At 38.2% G+C, this 15,326-nt stretch overlaps 1 protein-coding gene across 20 annotated transcripts in view; it reads right to left on the minus strand.

Moving 5' to 3' along the window:
• Window positions 1–3,445: 3,445 nt before the first annotated feature.
• The window catches only part of ZNF131 (zinc finger protein 131), a 41,554-nt gene continuing 29,673 nt past the window's right edge, over window positions 3,446–15,326 (minus strand). For 10 of the 20 annotated variants that reach the window (XM_070587645.1, XM_008537101.2, XM_070587636.1 and 7 more), the window contains 3 exons: window positions 12,688–13,373; window positions 5,966–6,096; window positions 3,446–5,303 (listed from right to left, as the gene is read on the minus strand). In XM_070587645.1, the coding sequence (XP_070443746.1) occupies window positions 4,617–5,303; window positions 5,966–6,096; window positions 12,688–13,373 (1,504 nt within the window). In that variant the 3' untranslated portion in view covers window positions 3,446–4,616. The remainder of the gene's footprint in view (window positions 5,304–5,965; window positions 6,097–12,687; window positions 13,374–15,326) is intronic. The other 10 variants (XM_070587632.1, XM_070587633.1, XM_070587641.1 and 7 more) reach the window with 2 other exon arrangements.

Raw genomic sequence — 15,326 nt, forward strand, 5'->3', positions numbered from 1 at the left:
ACCACCACAGTGTGGCCACTGACAAGTGGTGTAGGTCCATGCCTGGGAACTGAACCCAGGCTGCCGGAGCAGAGCACTCTGAACTTAACCACTAGGCCACCGGACTGGCTCTTGCCAGGTTTTCTGATCTCCTGTTCCCTCCACCCACAACCCCATCAAGGGCTGATGTGGATTCCAAAAAGAAAAATGGGTATTTAGCCTATGCTTTGTGCAATTCAGTCTTGTCAACTACAAAGAGATCTTACACAGAGGAACTGTATTTTAGTGATCAAGAGTGTAGTCTGTGGATTCAAGCACCCTGGTTTCGAATACTGACTCCACTTTCCACTAACTCTTTCTCATCTCCTCCTTGTCTTAGTTCCCTCCATTTTAGCTAATAATATAATTATCTCATGAGGTCATTGAGATGATTAAATGTAAAGTGATAAGTGATTCATAAATGATGCTATTATGTTACAGCGAGATTTTTATTTCCTAGGCTCTATTTTCATACAAACATCAAGGTGAGCATTGCTTCAGTTGAATAACTGTGTCACATTTGCGGTGTCATGCTAGGTTGTAGAAAAGTTGAGAAGAAAAAATACTGAACGCACACATGGCCTTCCGACTCACCATGTCAACAGGACTAATGAAGTATAGAACAAGGAGTAGTTTTAAGATAACCTGGAAGTTCAGAATACATTTATGATAATGACAGCCTCTGCATTTACAGTTTTAAAACAATACACTTCTAGGCCTCCAACTATACAGGATCTCATTAATTGGTGGTGGTGGTGAGTTTGATAGTTTTAATTCCTGCTGCTTCTCATTTGCATCTTTTATGACAAATTCTGCAAGAGCTATAGCACAACTCAGCACATTACACGTGAAAACATTCGGACTAGGTTTCCCTCTTCTGATGTAACTAACACATACGTGTTAATCTAATGAATCCAAAGCTATTACATTTCTCCAACAAAATCAGGCTAAACTTTGAAGGTCACCCATTTACTTGTAATTTTGCATGATATGATAGTTAAACACTGTTTCCATGTGAACACCTTAATGGCCATCTGATCAGCTGTCTAAACTAACCCATGTTAAATTGAAGATGTTCATTAAAATCCACTTGATTTGCTGGTGGAGGCTGTCTACACTTAGGCCTCAGTCAATACTCTCGGCTTATTCAAAGTGGGTAATTCACCTAGAAGACCTTCATGGACCGTTCTAATCCTGAAGTCTCTAATTCCAAATTGAATGTAGCGGGAGCAGAAGCATTTCCATGTCCATGAAAATATTCCTACTTTCAATAGTGTATGAGGATGGTAGCCTTTTTAAACTAGTAAGACTGTTAAGAGCTTTCTGATTTTGCACATATTAGAACGATTTCTGGGTTTTAAATATACTAACATTAGGGTTCAGTTTAGTTTTCCTTTGAATCTTAGACGGCAGGTGTGGTATAATTAAGAATACTTATCCCTAGTTCCTGGCACAGAGCTCCTAAAACACTTGGAATTTCCTGAGTGATGTTATTCATTAACAAGCCCCTTTTGCCCATGTCTGAGTTTATGCTAATGAGGTGACTCTTGGCACTGGTCACCAGAGGAACCAACCAGATGATTAGAGGACTAGAACTATCAGCCCCACCCCAAGATCTCCAGGGAAGGGGGAAGGGCTGGAAAGTGAGTTCAATAATGGATGGCCAATGATTTAATCAATCAAGTGTAGGCAGCGAAACTTCAGTAAACAAGGTTAAGGGAGATTTCAGTTTGTTGAACACAACCATGTGCCGGAGAGCGGAGCACCAGGAAAGGGCATGGAAGCTCTGCCCACCTCTCCCCCACCACCTCCTTGTCCTATGCATCTCCTCCATTTGGCTGTTCCTGGGTTGTATTCTTTACAATAAAACTATACTCATAAGTGCTTTCCTGAGTTTTGTGAGTCATTCTAGTGCATTATTGAAACCAAGGCGGGGGGCGGGGGTGGTGGTGGTGGTGAGAAGCCCTAATTTTTAGCAGGCTGGGCACAAGTGCAAGTATTCTGGGGACTCCAATTTTGGCTGGTGTCTGAAGTGGGGGCAGTCTTGTGGTACTGATCACCTAACTTGAGAAGTCCATGCTAACTCTGGGTAGTGCCAGAAGTGAATTGTTGGACACCCAGTTGGTGTTGGGGAATTGAAGAACTAATATTAGAACAGGGGAAACAGGAGAGGCTGTCCTATCATTCTCCAGTGCACCTGGGATTCCTGTGATGACCAGTGTCTGGCACTCTACTGCCCAGTTGTCACACTGTAGATGTAGCCAAACACCCCAGTAGGAGTAAACTGGGAGGAACAAAATATATATACTTCAGTACTTTAAGTAAATATACAAAATGGTTTTTAACAGCTGTTTTATATTATATGTAAAATGCTTTGCAAACTGCAAACTGCTAGTTAACATAAGGTTTATCACCATGTAGGTAGCTTTCCTCTCCTTCTGCAATTAAATTAACTGGCATTTGGAGCATATCCATATAGCCTTTATATTTTTTTTTGGAAAAATAAAATGAACTATATCTGCCCTTCAAACCTGTCTTGAAAGGCCTTGCCAAATCTGAAAATTCAAATGATAACTTTAACACTTTGTTGTGCCTTTTTCCCTGATCTCTACCTTGTGGTCAGAGCTCTTGAAAGATTATGTTTAAAAATAAATCTTGTTTCATACCTTGGCTTAAGGGCACAGCATGAGCTATTTTCAGCATTCAGAATTCACTAGATACTAACTAGTAATTTACATACTTGAGACCACTATTTGTCAGGGATTTTTTTTTTTTAACAACTAACTCAGGAACATGGACATCTTAAGGCAAACAAAATTCAATGTGATGTAATTTAATTCTATCAGTATTTTCTGACTTCAAAGAAAAAAAAATATATATATATATATATATATAAGTAAGCTTTGCAGTAGGTACCCAACTGCCAAACACAATAGACTTGGAAATGCTCACACACTTTTTTGATCTTAAAATAAAAACACAACCTCCTATTCCTTTTGTCTCTAAATCTGTGACTTCTCCCGTTGTGGTAAGCCTTTCTCTTCAGTGTATTTCATAAATGTGATACCATTTAACATCAGGATTACCAAAGGGGGATAAGCTGAATTGATCTTTTAAATTTAACACCCTAATAAGCAGAGAAAGTATTTTTAAAATAGGCTCTACTAAAAAATTCCATTGGCTGTTGTGCCCCACCATTTAAGAACTGCAAATAACCACCTCTTCCTCCTTCCTTTCTTTTGAACCGATTTTTGGGGACTGGAGGTGTGTACTGACAATTTTATATTTCAACTCACGTATCAGTCATGTTAATATAGGTAACATAAAATCATCTTAATACAGATGAGAAAACATCTCTGACCACGAATCAACTTCCACACTGGTAATTAAAAAAAAAAAAAAAAAAAAAGAAGAGTCAAGACCACCATAATTTTAAAGTTTACTTTAAAAATGCAAATATCTCCCAATATTTAACAGGTAAAGAATATAGCATATTGGTTTATTTTATGTGGTTGTTATATTTTATTTTCCAAGTAATACTGATTAAAAATATGTACACATCTACTTTTAAGTCCACAGTTTAGCACTCTTATTTGTATGGCTTTAAAAGTTATAGCACAGGATCTTTACATTAAGGATCGGGGAAAAAGATTCATTCAAAACAAAGCCTGATATATTATATACATGTTTTTCTCTGTACTTTACTTTAAATACATTAATTTTTAACTGATGCTCATCTTATTTTCATCTGATGGTAAAATACTAGTGCAACTTTTCATCAAAATAAACTTTACCACAGATACAAATGAATTTTCCCAATTGAAAATGGCCCTTCAGCTGCCATTAAATGAAATTTGTCAACTTAAGTGAAAAAGAATTGGTAGTTGTCATTACTAAGCAAAAATATAAAGTACTATAGCATCACCTACATTGCTCCTTACAACACAAACTTTTAAAGAACCAGAGATGCTTTATAGAAGTTTAGTTGGTTTTCAAAAGGCACATGGGTGTGGATTTTTTTTTTTTTACATTCTAGAAATTTTGCCACCACCACTCTGTTTCTGTTGTATAGATGACATCTGTGACTATTGGGATAGACAACAACGTTGTTCAAACTAAAGAAAGCCAGAAACCAAAATTTAACTGCACAGTAACAATGCACTTTTCTTCATGCAGCCTTGTGTTTCCTATATCAATTTTCTAACATGCATTAGAATACATAACCTTGTATTCTAATGAATTTGTTTGATTTTACAATACATAAAAAATTTGAGGAAGGACATGACCTAGGAAAGAGAGAAGGGAGAACCCTTACCACAATGAAAATAGATACATTCGTACCCAACTACATAAGAAGAATATAATCCATTTAAGTTTCCAGAAATAAAATTCTCAAAATTTCCCATTCACTTACGGGAAAGATCCCTCCTCTGTGGCATTAAGTGGGGGAAATCGGTTTGTTTCAACAGAAACAGTTCAGCACAACAAGAAGAAGTTTAACTTTGGTCCACTTGTCTGTTAGCTTAAGGACAGTCACACTGCCCATCATGAGTTCAAAAACCCAAAACATAAATTTAAAAATATATTCATTTGTTATTTCATTCTAGAACCGGCATAGGTGTTCTGTTCTCGTTCCCTGACCTTTCAGCTTGGGAATCCATTGTTGGTTTGGTCTCTAAACCCTCAGCATCTTCGTGATCTTCTCTGGCAGCCTCAGCAGCATCTACTTGGCTAGGCTCTCTCTCTTCCTGGTTCATGATTTCAGGGGACACTTGATCCAAGTCTGCTTCTAGAAGCTCAGTTTGTACTTCCACTGGCATCTGATTTACCCGTTCAACATGCAGTTCCTCTACATGTACTTCGGTACCTTCTTCAGTCTGAATCCGACCCACTTCTAGATAACTCACCTGGACCTGCTCTGGAAGCTCACTCATATGTGAATCGTGTACTTGGCTGTCCTGGAGCAGATCTGGATGGACCTGTTCCACAGTCACTTGTGCTGAATCCACCTGAACCTGAAGCAATGGTAACACATGCACCTTCCCAACTTGTTCTATAATAGTCATTGATGTCACAGGTTCAGTTTGCACACGTGTTTCTACTGAAAGAACTTCTTCAGTTACTAGACGCTCTGAAATATTATGAGTATCGCTGAGATGCCTCCTTAATTCATTTCCTTGCATAAACCACAAGTCACACAAAGTACAATGGTTGGGTTTATCTCCAGTGTGTATTACCAAGTGATCTTTGAACTGGTCCCAGCTGTTAAACACACTGTTACAGACCTAAAATAACCAAACATATGGTATTAACAACACTTATATTCAAACTAAAGGAAATACGGATGCTTTATTATCTGTAAGGAAAAAGTTGAAGATCTTTCTGAAAATGTCGTGAATATGATACTTGTAATATAATCTGGTCCAAGAGATTTTGTAACTCTTTTATTTGGTCTTTTAGCTGATGTAGCTAACAATTTAAATACATTTTGGGAAACATCGTAATATTGCCTTCATTGTTTAAGATGTCATATGAATTCTAGGAGTATAAAGTAGCAATATTATATTTTCTCCAGAATATCAACATTTAGAACAATTACATTATTTGGGATAAATATACATGAATCATGGAAGAGGAGGCAATTACATTTGGTCCGCCTTCCCCTGCCTCACCCGTGAATTCTAATGATTTCTCCATGGTTAAGAATAACCATAGTTTCAGACTACCCGTTATTTAGGACATTATTTTACTGACAATGGTGTCATCTAGGGTTGGGTTAAAAAAACACTACTCTCATCTCCCTTAAAAAAATCAAGACAATGATGTAATCTTTACCTTCATTTCTTTCCAAAGGGTCAGCTCTATACCTTTGCTCTAGACTCTGTTATCCTTTACTCTAAATGCTTTCAAACACAGACGCCTTTGCTGTGAATACACTCACACATACCTGACATTCATAAAGCTTCTTTCTTCCCTTTTTTGCCCCCACTCCAGTTTGGCACGCAGTCAGGTGACATTTGAGGGTGCTATTTCTAGCAAATCGTTCATGACAATTTGGACATTCAAAAGGTTTTTCACCTATTAGAATAGAAAAAGTTATATTGACAAATTAAGAAAAATAGAAAAAGCAATTAAAGTTTTTTTATTTTTGGTTAATTGTAATAGCACCTTCTTAAAAGGAAGATTGGAATTTATAATTCAGATGTTTCTACCATATCCAAAAGATTTTTCTAGAAGTGGAATTAAGTTTTCAGTGATTATTATAATTGTACCTGTGCTCTGACAAAGAAATAAAATTTGAATCTGAATTCTATCCCATGTTTTTGCAAATCATAAAAAACTGTATGTTTTCCCTTAGATAAAAATCAAGATCAATCTCTATTTTGGGGAAATACATTGCTAACCATTCCGTAAGAATATTTTGAGCACTTACTGTGTGCCAGACCATGTGCTAGGTGATTAAGATAAATAAACTGTCCTTTTTTTTTTAAGATTGGCATCTGAACTAATAACTGTTGACAGTTTTTTTTCTTTTCTGTTTTTTCTCCCCAAATCCCCCCAGTAGATAGTTGCATATTTTTTTAGTTGTGGGTCCTTGTAGTTGTGGCATGTGGGCTGCTCCCTCAGCATGGCCTGATGAGTGGTGCCATGTCCGTGCCCAGAGTCTGAACCAGCAAAACCCTGGGCCGCCGAAGTGGAGCGTGAGAACTTAACCACCTGGCCACAGGGCTGGCCCCAAACTATCCTTGTTTTTAAAACCTTCATATCACAGGCCAGGGTACTTCAGGAAGGTAAAATACTTAAAAATAAACAAATGCAATGCACTGTAGAAGGTCTGTTACAGAAATGAGGACCATGGAAAACGTACTGCAGCAGCACAAAGCAGGAGAGTGGTTAATTCTGCCTGGAATGGAATGAGAGAAGGAAAGGAAAGAAATTTATTCTAGGCAGAGGCACAGAAATATAAAATAGCATGGTGAGTGAGGAGTAAGGAGGAAGCTCAATAATGACTCCCAGATCTATGGTTTAGAATATCAACCAGAATAAAGAACACAGAAGTCTAAGTAGGTTTGCTGTGGGGTGTGCTGGGAAGGATTATAAATTCAGTTTTATGTCTGTTGAGTTTGAGAGCAAAGTGGAAAATTCCAGTAGACAGTTGTATGGACAAATCCGGAGCCAAATAGAGGGTGGACTGACATAGAGACTAGGAGTTACTTTAGGTGGTAATAAAAACCTTTGATGTGGATAAAACTCCCAGTATGTTATGTGATTAACAGAATCAAGGCCAGATCCCAATGAAATGGCAAGTTAAATCAGCAGGTAGATGAGGCAGCAAAGAAAATGGAAATAACAGCCAGAAGTAGAAGGAAAGAACACTGAGGGAAATTAAGGAAGAAATTTCAGGAAGGAGAGGGTAGTAAACAGTGCCAAACTGAACAGAGATGTCACATAGGGTAACAACTCTCGCAAGAACAGTGCAAGTGGTGTGGTGGGATCAGGAGTCAGACTACAGTGGGATGAGGGAGAGTGAGTGAGAGGCAAGACAATGAAAACAGTCAGTGCAGAAATTCTTTCAGGAAGGCTAGGACATAAAGAGGAAAGGTGGGAGAGAGGTACAAGTCATTAACAGATTCAAGCCAGAAAAGAGTCATTATTTATTTATTGAAGGGGAAGAAGCCAGTGGAGGAGGAAAGGAGTAGGAATGATACATGAAGCAGAGTCTTCAAGGAGACATCAAGGTGTGGGATCCAGGGCTGACCATGAAAAAGAAAAGGGAAATATCTTTCTCTGTAATAAAAAAGGAAGCGACAAAGATGGAAGTTTACTGCACAGGTAAGTTAGGGATAAGAAGACAGCTATGTCATCTTCTGGGGTCTTGAGTGCTGCACTGAAGGTCTAGAATAGAAATTATGAAAAGAAAGATATAAATCCGACACCAAAAGGCCTAACTTAAGGTCTAATAGGAATTTTTTCCAGCAGCGCTCAGCAGGGAGTAGGAGTAAATGACTGCAATAATACCAGGATGGAGGGTTTTTTAGAGTAAGGGGGTTAAGAAGCCAAGGGAATGTGCTTAGAGTACAAGAAAAAGTGACTCAAGTTGTATACAATGAGCACAAGACAAGACAGAGAAAATAGGGCAGTAAGCTAGGTGAAATGGGATATGGAAGGACTGGAAGGCTAAATGAGGGAGAGTCCAACAGTTAGAGTAAGGAAAGAAGAGAGAATTCAAAAGACAGGATGATGCTTGTAGGGAATGGGCCCCAGTGAAGATGAGGTACTAGTCGTGACCCTTATAACTAGGCACAACAGACACAGTCAAGTAACTTTGAGCCGTGGTTTCTTTCCCTGACAAAACTCCAGCTTATTTTTTGTGTAAACGAGATGAAAAAACTAATTTGAGAGAGAAGACCTAATCACCTAGAATTAGTGTTGGTACAGAAACTCCTTTTCAACTCCCCAAATGTTGGGAGATATTGCTAAATAAAATTGTTAAGTTTTGGATTTTGGTAGTATATTATTTTTCAATATAAATGAAACCTACAAATACAAATTGGCACAGCCTCTTTAAAGAGCAATTTGACAATATTTTCCAAGATTTAAAATGCACATATTCTTTGATTTGGCAATTCTGCTCTTAAAAATTAAATTACTTGAACATGCACACAAAGATACATACAAGTATGCTTATTGCAGTATAGTTTACAGTATAGCAAAATATTAGCAACAACCTAAATGTGGATCAAGAGGAGTGGTTAAGTAAATTATGGGATACCCATACACTGAAATATGCAGCTACAGTGAAAGAAATAAGTAGATTCATGAATGTTTCATATATTAAAAACAGTTCAAGATAAATTAAATGGTACAACACTGTACTGCATATTCCTGTTTGTTTTCTCAAAAACTCTGTGTGTCTGCCTATGATTACTTGAAAATGCAAAGACTATATCCAGAAGGATAAATAAGAAAATAAAGGCAGTAGCTGCTTCTGGAGAGATCTACTGAAGTAGGAAAGACATTCACTTTTCACTGTATGTTGAGCTTTTGCTATTTAAAAAACTATTAATGAACCCCCCAAAATCCAGAAATAGCACCAGATTAATCATTCTTTAGATGTATAGACAGCACAGTCTCCAAAGTGCTTTTACTGTCTTCTCTTATTTGTCACAACCCTGTAAAGTAGGTATCATTACCCTTATTTACACAGACAAAGAAAGAGACCCAAAGATAAAGTGACTAGTCAAGTTTATCATGCTGGCAAATGTCAGAACTGGAGCTGGAATCTAATTCTGATTTCTGGACCCACATTCTTTCTATGATTCCACACTACTTTTCCAGGAAACTAGGGAACAATTATTTGAAAACATGGTTAAAGGTCACCTTTAGGTTCTCTTTCACACTCGGTATCCCTATCAACATGCCAGATATCTCCCCCGACCCCTAAAGTGCTTACCCTACTATATTTTTCTTTCTAAATTAATAACCTCCAATCATGTAGCCACTCAAATCAGAAAGCTGGGAGCTACCCTTTCACCCCACATCGTACCGATCACCAAATCCTGTTGATTTTGCCTACTTAACGTTACTCACATCTCCAACCCTTTTCCACTATTATTGCCTTTAGTCAATCCCTCATTCTTGTTTAGATTACTCCCTCAGCTTCCTGATTAGACCTAGTAGCTTTCATCCCACTCTAATCTATCCTGCCAGTCATCTCTCTCAAACATAAATCTGATCAGATCTCTTCCTAGATTAAACTTCTTTAAAATAACCCAGAGTCCCCCAAGAGAAATTTGACCTCATTTACAACACTTATGAAAATAATTACAAGATCTTGGCCTCATCTCCCATCATTACTTTCTCTCTCTTGCCCCTGAACCACTGGTAGTTCATCCATGATGCCTAAGTGCATGCCACACGGTCAGCCCTTGATAACTCTTCAGCTGCATCTCTTGGCATTCCTCCACTTGGACCGAATCCCCAAGCCATGATAACCTATTAGCAGTGCTCCACACGAGTTCCTTCCTCTCTTTTCTCTATGCCTGTGTATGTTTCATTTCTTTTGCCTGGAATGCTCATCTTCTGGCTAACTCCTTTTCCTTTGGGAGTTATCATAGGGTAAACCCTCTAGGAAGCAATCCTTGCCCTTTCCATCATAAACAAACAGCCCAGGCATGCATTCCCATAAGACTCTGTGCTTACGTCTATCAGCACTTAGCCTGTCACACTGTGATTGTGCCTGCTTGTCTCCCCCAATATAAGTTTGAGCTCCTTGATGGCAGGGACTCTAAAATTTCTTTATCTCCATGACCAAGAAGATTGGTATTACCATTACTATTTTCCAAATGGAAACAAAATAATTCCAGAGGACAAGCAACAGCCAAATTTTGCTTATCAAGCCAGATTACAGTGTACGCTTTAAGAATATACAAGAAACCAAACCACAAAACTAACAAAAGTATGCAAAATATGCAACTGAGGGGGGTGTATTATGTATATATTGAGGGTAGGAAACAGGAACATATTGTTTCCTTACCTTACACTTAGCTATAAGTAAAAAACAATCCATCCTTATTTTTTTGTGGCTGAGGAAAATTAGCCCTGAGCTAACATCTGAGCTAATCTTCCTCTATTTTTTTGTATGTGGGACACCTCCACAGTGTGGCTGGTAGGTAGAGTATGTCCGTGCTCAGGATCCAAACCCATGAACGTGGGCCACCGAAGTGAAAGGCACAGAACTTTAACAAGTCAGCCATGGGGCTGGCCCAAAAACAATCCATCCTTTGTTAACATAAACATAACTTAAAACTGTTTACTTATGCTCCTCTTGAATTCACTAAGTCTTGATCACATCTTAAACTATCTTGTCACTAATTACTAGTACAATAATTGATTGAGATTAAAAAAGACAATGAAAGTTCAGTTTGCATTATGTGCTCAAATATTCCTCCAATGGTCATCTGGTTCTATAACTTATAACTACTTAAGTTAATTTACTTATGTTATCTCACATCATTTTGACGGGAAAGACAAAGGCACACAACATAATGTACTTTACCTGCCTATTCTGCTGTTTGATCCAAAACACAAAGTGCAGGATTTGGAAAGCACATTTTAAAACTTTCAAAATGGTCTGTGTTGTCCTATTTTCAAACAGGTAAGTCACTAGTTTTGGGTAAAAGAGACAATTGCTTCTACTTTCACAATGCTAGGAAATAAAAGTGACTGATTATCTGTTGGGGTACCAGAAACCACTATCAAAGTGCGCTAGTTATCAAGATAATGCCTATTTACCAATTTACTGTGCTGCTGGTAAATCAATCCTTTGACAAAACTAATCCAGAGTTACCACAAAATGTTCATCAATAGACCATTAAAATAGATGAATATTTGTTTTCTAAGGACCAAAAACTATATCTACAGGCAGTTTCCAAATATACAGGTTTATAATGTATGAAAATCAGAAAGTATTTTCCCAAAAGATTTCATAAACACCTATTAGTTATCCAAACTAGTACTTTAAAGTCTTTTAAATCCATACTGAGCTTTAAGTAAAGTATGAGATTCTCCTGCTATTCATGCAACCACTGAGTATTGATACCAAGTATCTATTCAGTTCCTGAGTATTGATACCAAGCATTCGAAACGTGAGAGATACCCCATTATCTGAATCTATCTGGTTTCTCAATTTCAAGTAGTGTGTAGCAAGTGACTTTGGACAGCAAGAGATCTATGAAAGAAATTCATCCAAAGTTCTCCAAACTCCAGCAGAGAGAAAGATTCTGAACAGTGTGGGATACGTATGTTGTAATCACTGTACTAACAGTCTAAAAAGCCTTAACCACCACACATAATAAGAACATGGGAATAAGTGTCCAGAAGTCTGACACGTAGTATACCATAGCAACTGCTCTCTCCACACCCTTGTTATAGTGGGTTTAGGGTCTTCTCGAGACTCAAGTAATTAGTGGTAGCTTCTGTGTGTGGCACAGGAGACCTAATAAAGACTGCTTGGGAAGTGGAAGCAAGGACAGGGAATCTGTCAGGGAAAAAACAGGCACAGGGGATGGATGCAGATCTAACAGCCAGAGGCTCTAAGGAAGACTCCGTGGGACAGCACCCAGGACAGTAGAAGTATTATCCTTCTCATCACCCTGGCTGTCCACCAGTCCTGACACATTTGCCCTTAGAGAGGCGAGGGGAGATGGACATACACTGCTTACCTAGCTACCAGGTCAAGCAGATGACCAAACACACAAAGGTATAAACATATCAGGGATTATCTGTAAATGTACTCATCTATGTAACTTATTAACAAGAGACAGGAAATGTAAAAATAATTAAGAGTGAAGTTTCACTATAATTAGGATTTCCTAATTTATGATCCTTAGTAAATAATGACAAACTGTGTTTTACTTATTTCTTTTAAAAATATAAAATTTGGCAAGGTGTAGCAGTCACAATGACTTTTAAGTTGATACTGATTTTACCTTTAAAACATCAATATTACAAACTAATATTACAAATGCAGTGTGAACTCAGCTTGTACATTAGAAAATACAGCGGATGGTTTCCATGGTATTAGTTAAAAACAAAAAGGATTCAGATACTCAGACTTGAAGTAAATATGAAAAAATATACTTTTAACATAAAGTATTTACTAATTACCTGTATGTTTTCGAAGATGTTCTTTAAAATGTCCAAAGTGGTCAAATTGTTTCTCACAGTACTGACATATGTGAATTTTTTTCCCAGTTCTTTGCTTCTTACTGACTCCACCTTCTTCAAGGTGGTAACAATTGAGGTGCTGTTTCCATGCGCTCTCCCGAAGATACCTTTTATTGCATATTTCACACTTGAAACTCTCAGTGGAGTGTGATTTCATGTGTTCCTTAAAATGGTAAAACAATTTAAATGAACGGTTACATTTCTCACAATGGAACAAGTCCTTCACATGTGACAGCTGAAGTTCCACAATTTCAATACCTTCTACCTGTTTGCTTGTGGGGTCAGATGCACAGCCATCTTCGTCTTTAATCTGCCCTTTTCTATCACCTTGACGGTACTTGCTGGTAATGTCCGCCAACAGTGCCAGAGCAGAATCATCAGAGGAACCTGTGCTCTGAATGTACTTTATGGACTGCTTGGCAGAAGCCACTTCCTCTAATGTATCGATGCCTTCATCTTCCACTTCAATTGTGCCTTCAGCAATCTCCACCTCAATTTCAACAGGTTCTGATTCTGCAGATGGCAACGACTCGGTGATAACATTTGAAGTTTCTGCAATCTTTCTTTTTTTTGCCTCACTTTTTCCTGTAGTAGTTTCCTCTAGTGGAGCTGAGTTTTCTTTGTTCCTGAAACATATAACGTATGAATTAAAAAATTATAAGATTTATCAAAATTTTAGCAGGCTTTTGGGAAGAAATTGATAAAGTGATAACAGAATTAATATGGAAATGCAGAAAATAAGATTGCAGGACTTATACTACCTGATTTCAAGGCTTACTGCAAAGCTACAGTAAATTAAGAAAATGTGATATTGGTAAGGACAAAGATTAATAGAACAGTATAAAGTCCAGAAATAGACCCACTCTTATATAGTCAATTGATTTTTGAAAAAAGGTTCCAAGGTAATTTAACGGAGAAAAGAATCTTTTTTTTTTTTTTTAAGATTTTATTTTTCTCCTTTTTCCCCGCAAAGCCCCCCAGTACATAGTTGTATATTTTGTTGTGGGTCCTTCTAGTTGTGGCATGTGGGACGCTGCCTCAGCGTGGTCTGATGAGCAGTGCCATGTCCGCGCCCAGGCCCAGGATTCGAACCAACGAAACACTGGGCCGCCTGCAGCGGAGCACGCGAACTTAACCACTCGGCCACGGGGCCAGCCCCAAGAAAAGAATCTTTTAACATTGCTGCTGAAGCAACTGGTATCTATATGGGAACTATAAACCTCAATCCTTACTCTCATGTTGTACACAAAAAATTAATTCAAAATGGGTCACAGACTTAAACATAAGAACTAAAACTATCAAACCTCTAGAAGAAAACAGGAGAAATCTTTATAACATTGTGTTACTGAAAGATTTCTTAAATAGCACATAAAAAGCAGAAATCTTAACAGCAAAAACTGATAAAAATGGATTTTGTCAAAATTAAGAACTTTTTCCCTTCGAAACACATAGTTAACAAAAAGACAAGTCACAGACTGGGAGAAAATATTTGCAAACATATATCTGTCAAAGGTCTTGTATAGAGACTATAAAAAGAATTCTCACAATTCAATAAACTCAGTAAGAGAAGACAACTATTGGGAGACAATTCTCCATGAGCCTCTTGTGTTTTTGCACATCTTGTGAACTGACAGCTTTGTTCTAGACTATCTTTTCAAGGATGTCTGCAGAGGAGCCCGCAGCCTGAGAAGACTGAGAGTATGTCTCCCTCTGGAACAAAGGGCAGCTTTGCTTACTGTCCACTACAATAATGCCCCCCTCTGAGACAAAGGTGGAGCAGGTTTGCTTGCAGTCCATTATAAAAGATTGGGTTTCCTAAGTTGGAGATGCTTCAGCTGTGAAGTAAACCAACCATATGCACAGCATTCACCCAGGCCACTCTATGTCAGCCCTGTGGGACTTCGGGGAGAAAGGTAAACTGGTACAAATATAAAACTCATGTTACACGCTGTGCAGAAAGTAATAGTCTTTTCTTTCTGACCTAAGAGTCCCATATCTTCTATTAGCATCCATGAAACTGTGGCAGGATAACCTGTTGGCTTGCAAGTAGGGTAAAATCTTAGATCCCTCACAGTTCTTGTCAGGTTTTGGCAACAAGGACAGGATACTGAAAAAGATCAGGCTTTCTGGAAGAGGAAGGATGAAGCCTCACAGAGCAATTAATGGGATCTGAGGAAGTCCATTGGAGGTGGCAGCAAACATGTTAACCAAACTGTATGGTGAACTGGGCAATAAATGGCCTTCTACTTAACTGCATACTGCTATGCGTTGAATTGTGTTTCCCAAAAAGACACAGTGCAGTCCTGACCCCCTGATACCTATGAATATGCTTTTATTTGGAAAGAAATCTTGGCAGATATAATCAAGTTAAGATGTTGTCAGTAGGGTGGGCCCTACTCCAATACAACCATGTCCTATTAAGAGGCATATGTGAATACACACACAGAGGAAAAAGTCATATGAAGACGGCAATGTGAAGATGGAGGCAGAGTTTGGAGTTATGCTGCCACAAGCCAAGGAACGCCTGGGGCTACCAGAAGCTAGGAGAGGCAAGCAAGGATCCTCCTCTAGATGCTTTT

The sequence above is a fragment of the Equus przewalskii genome, chromosome 20 (assembly GCF_037783145.1).
Source record: "Equus przewalskii isolate Varuska chromosome 20, EquPr2, whole genome shotgun sequence".
Lineage (NCBI taxonomy): Eukaryota > Metazoa > Chordata > Mammalia > Perissodactyla > Equidae > Equus > Equus przewalskii.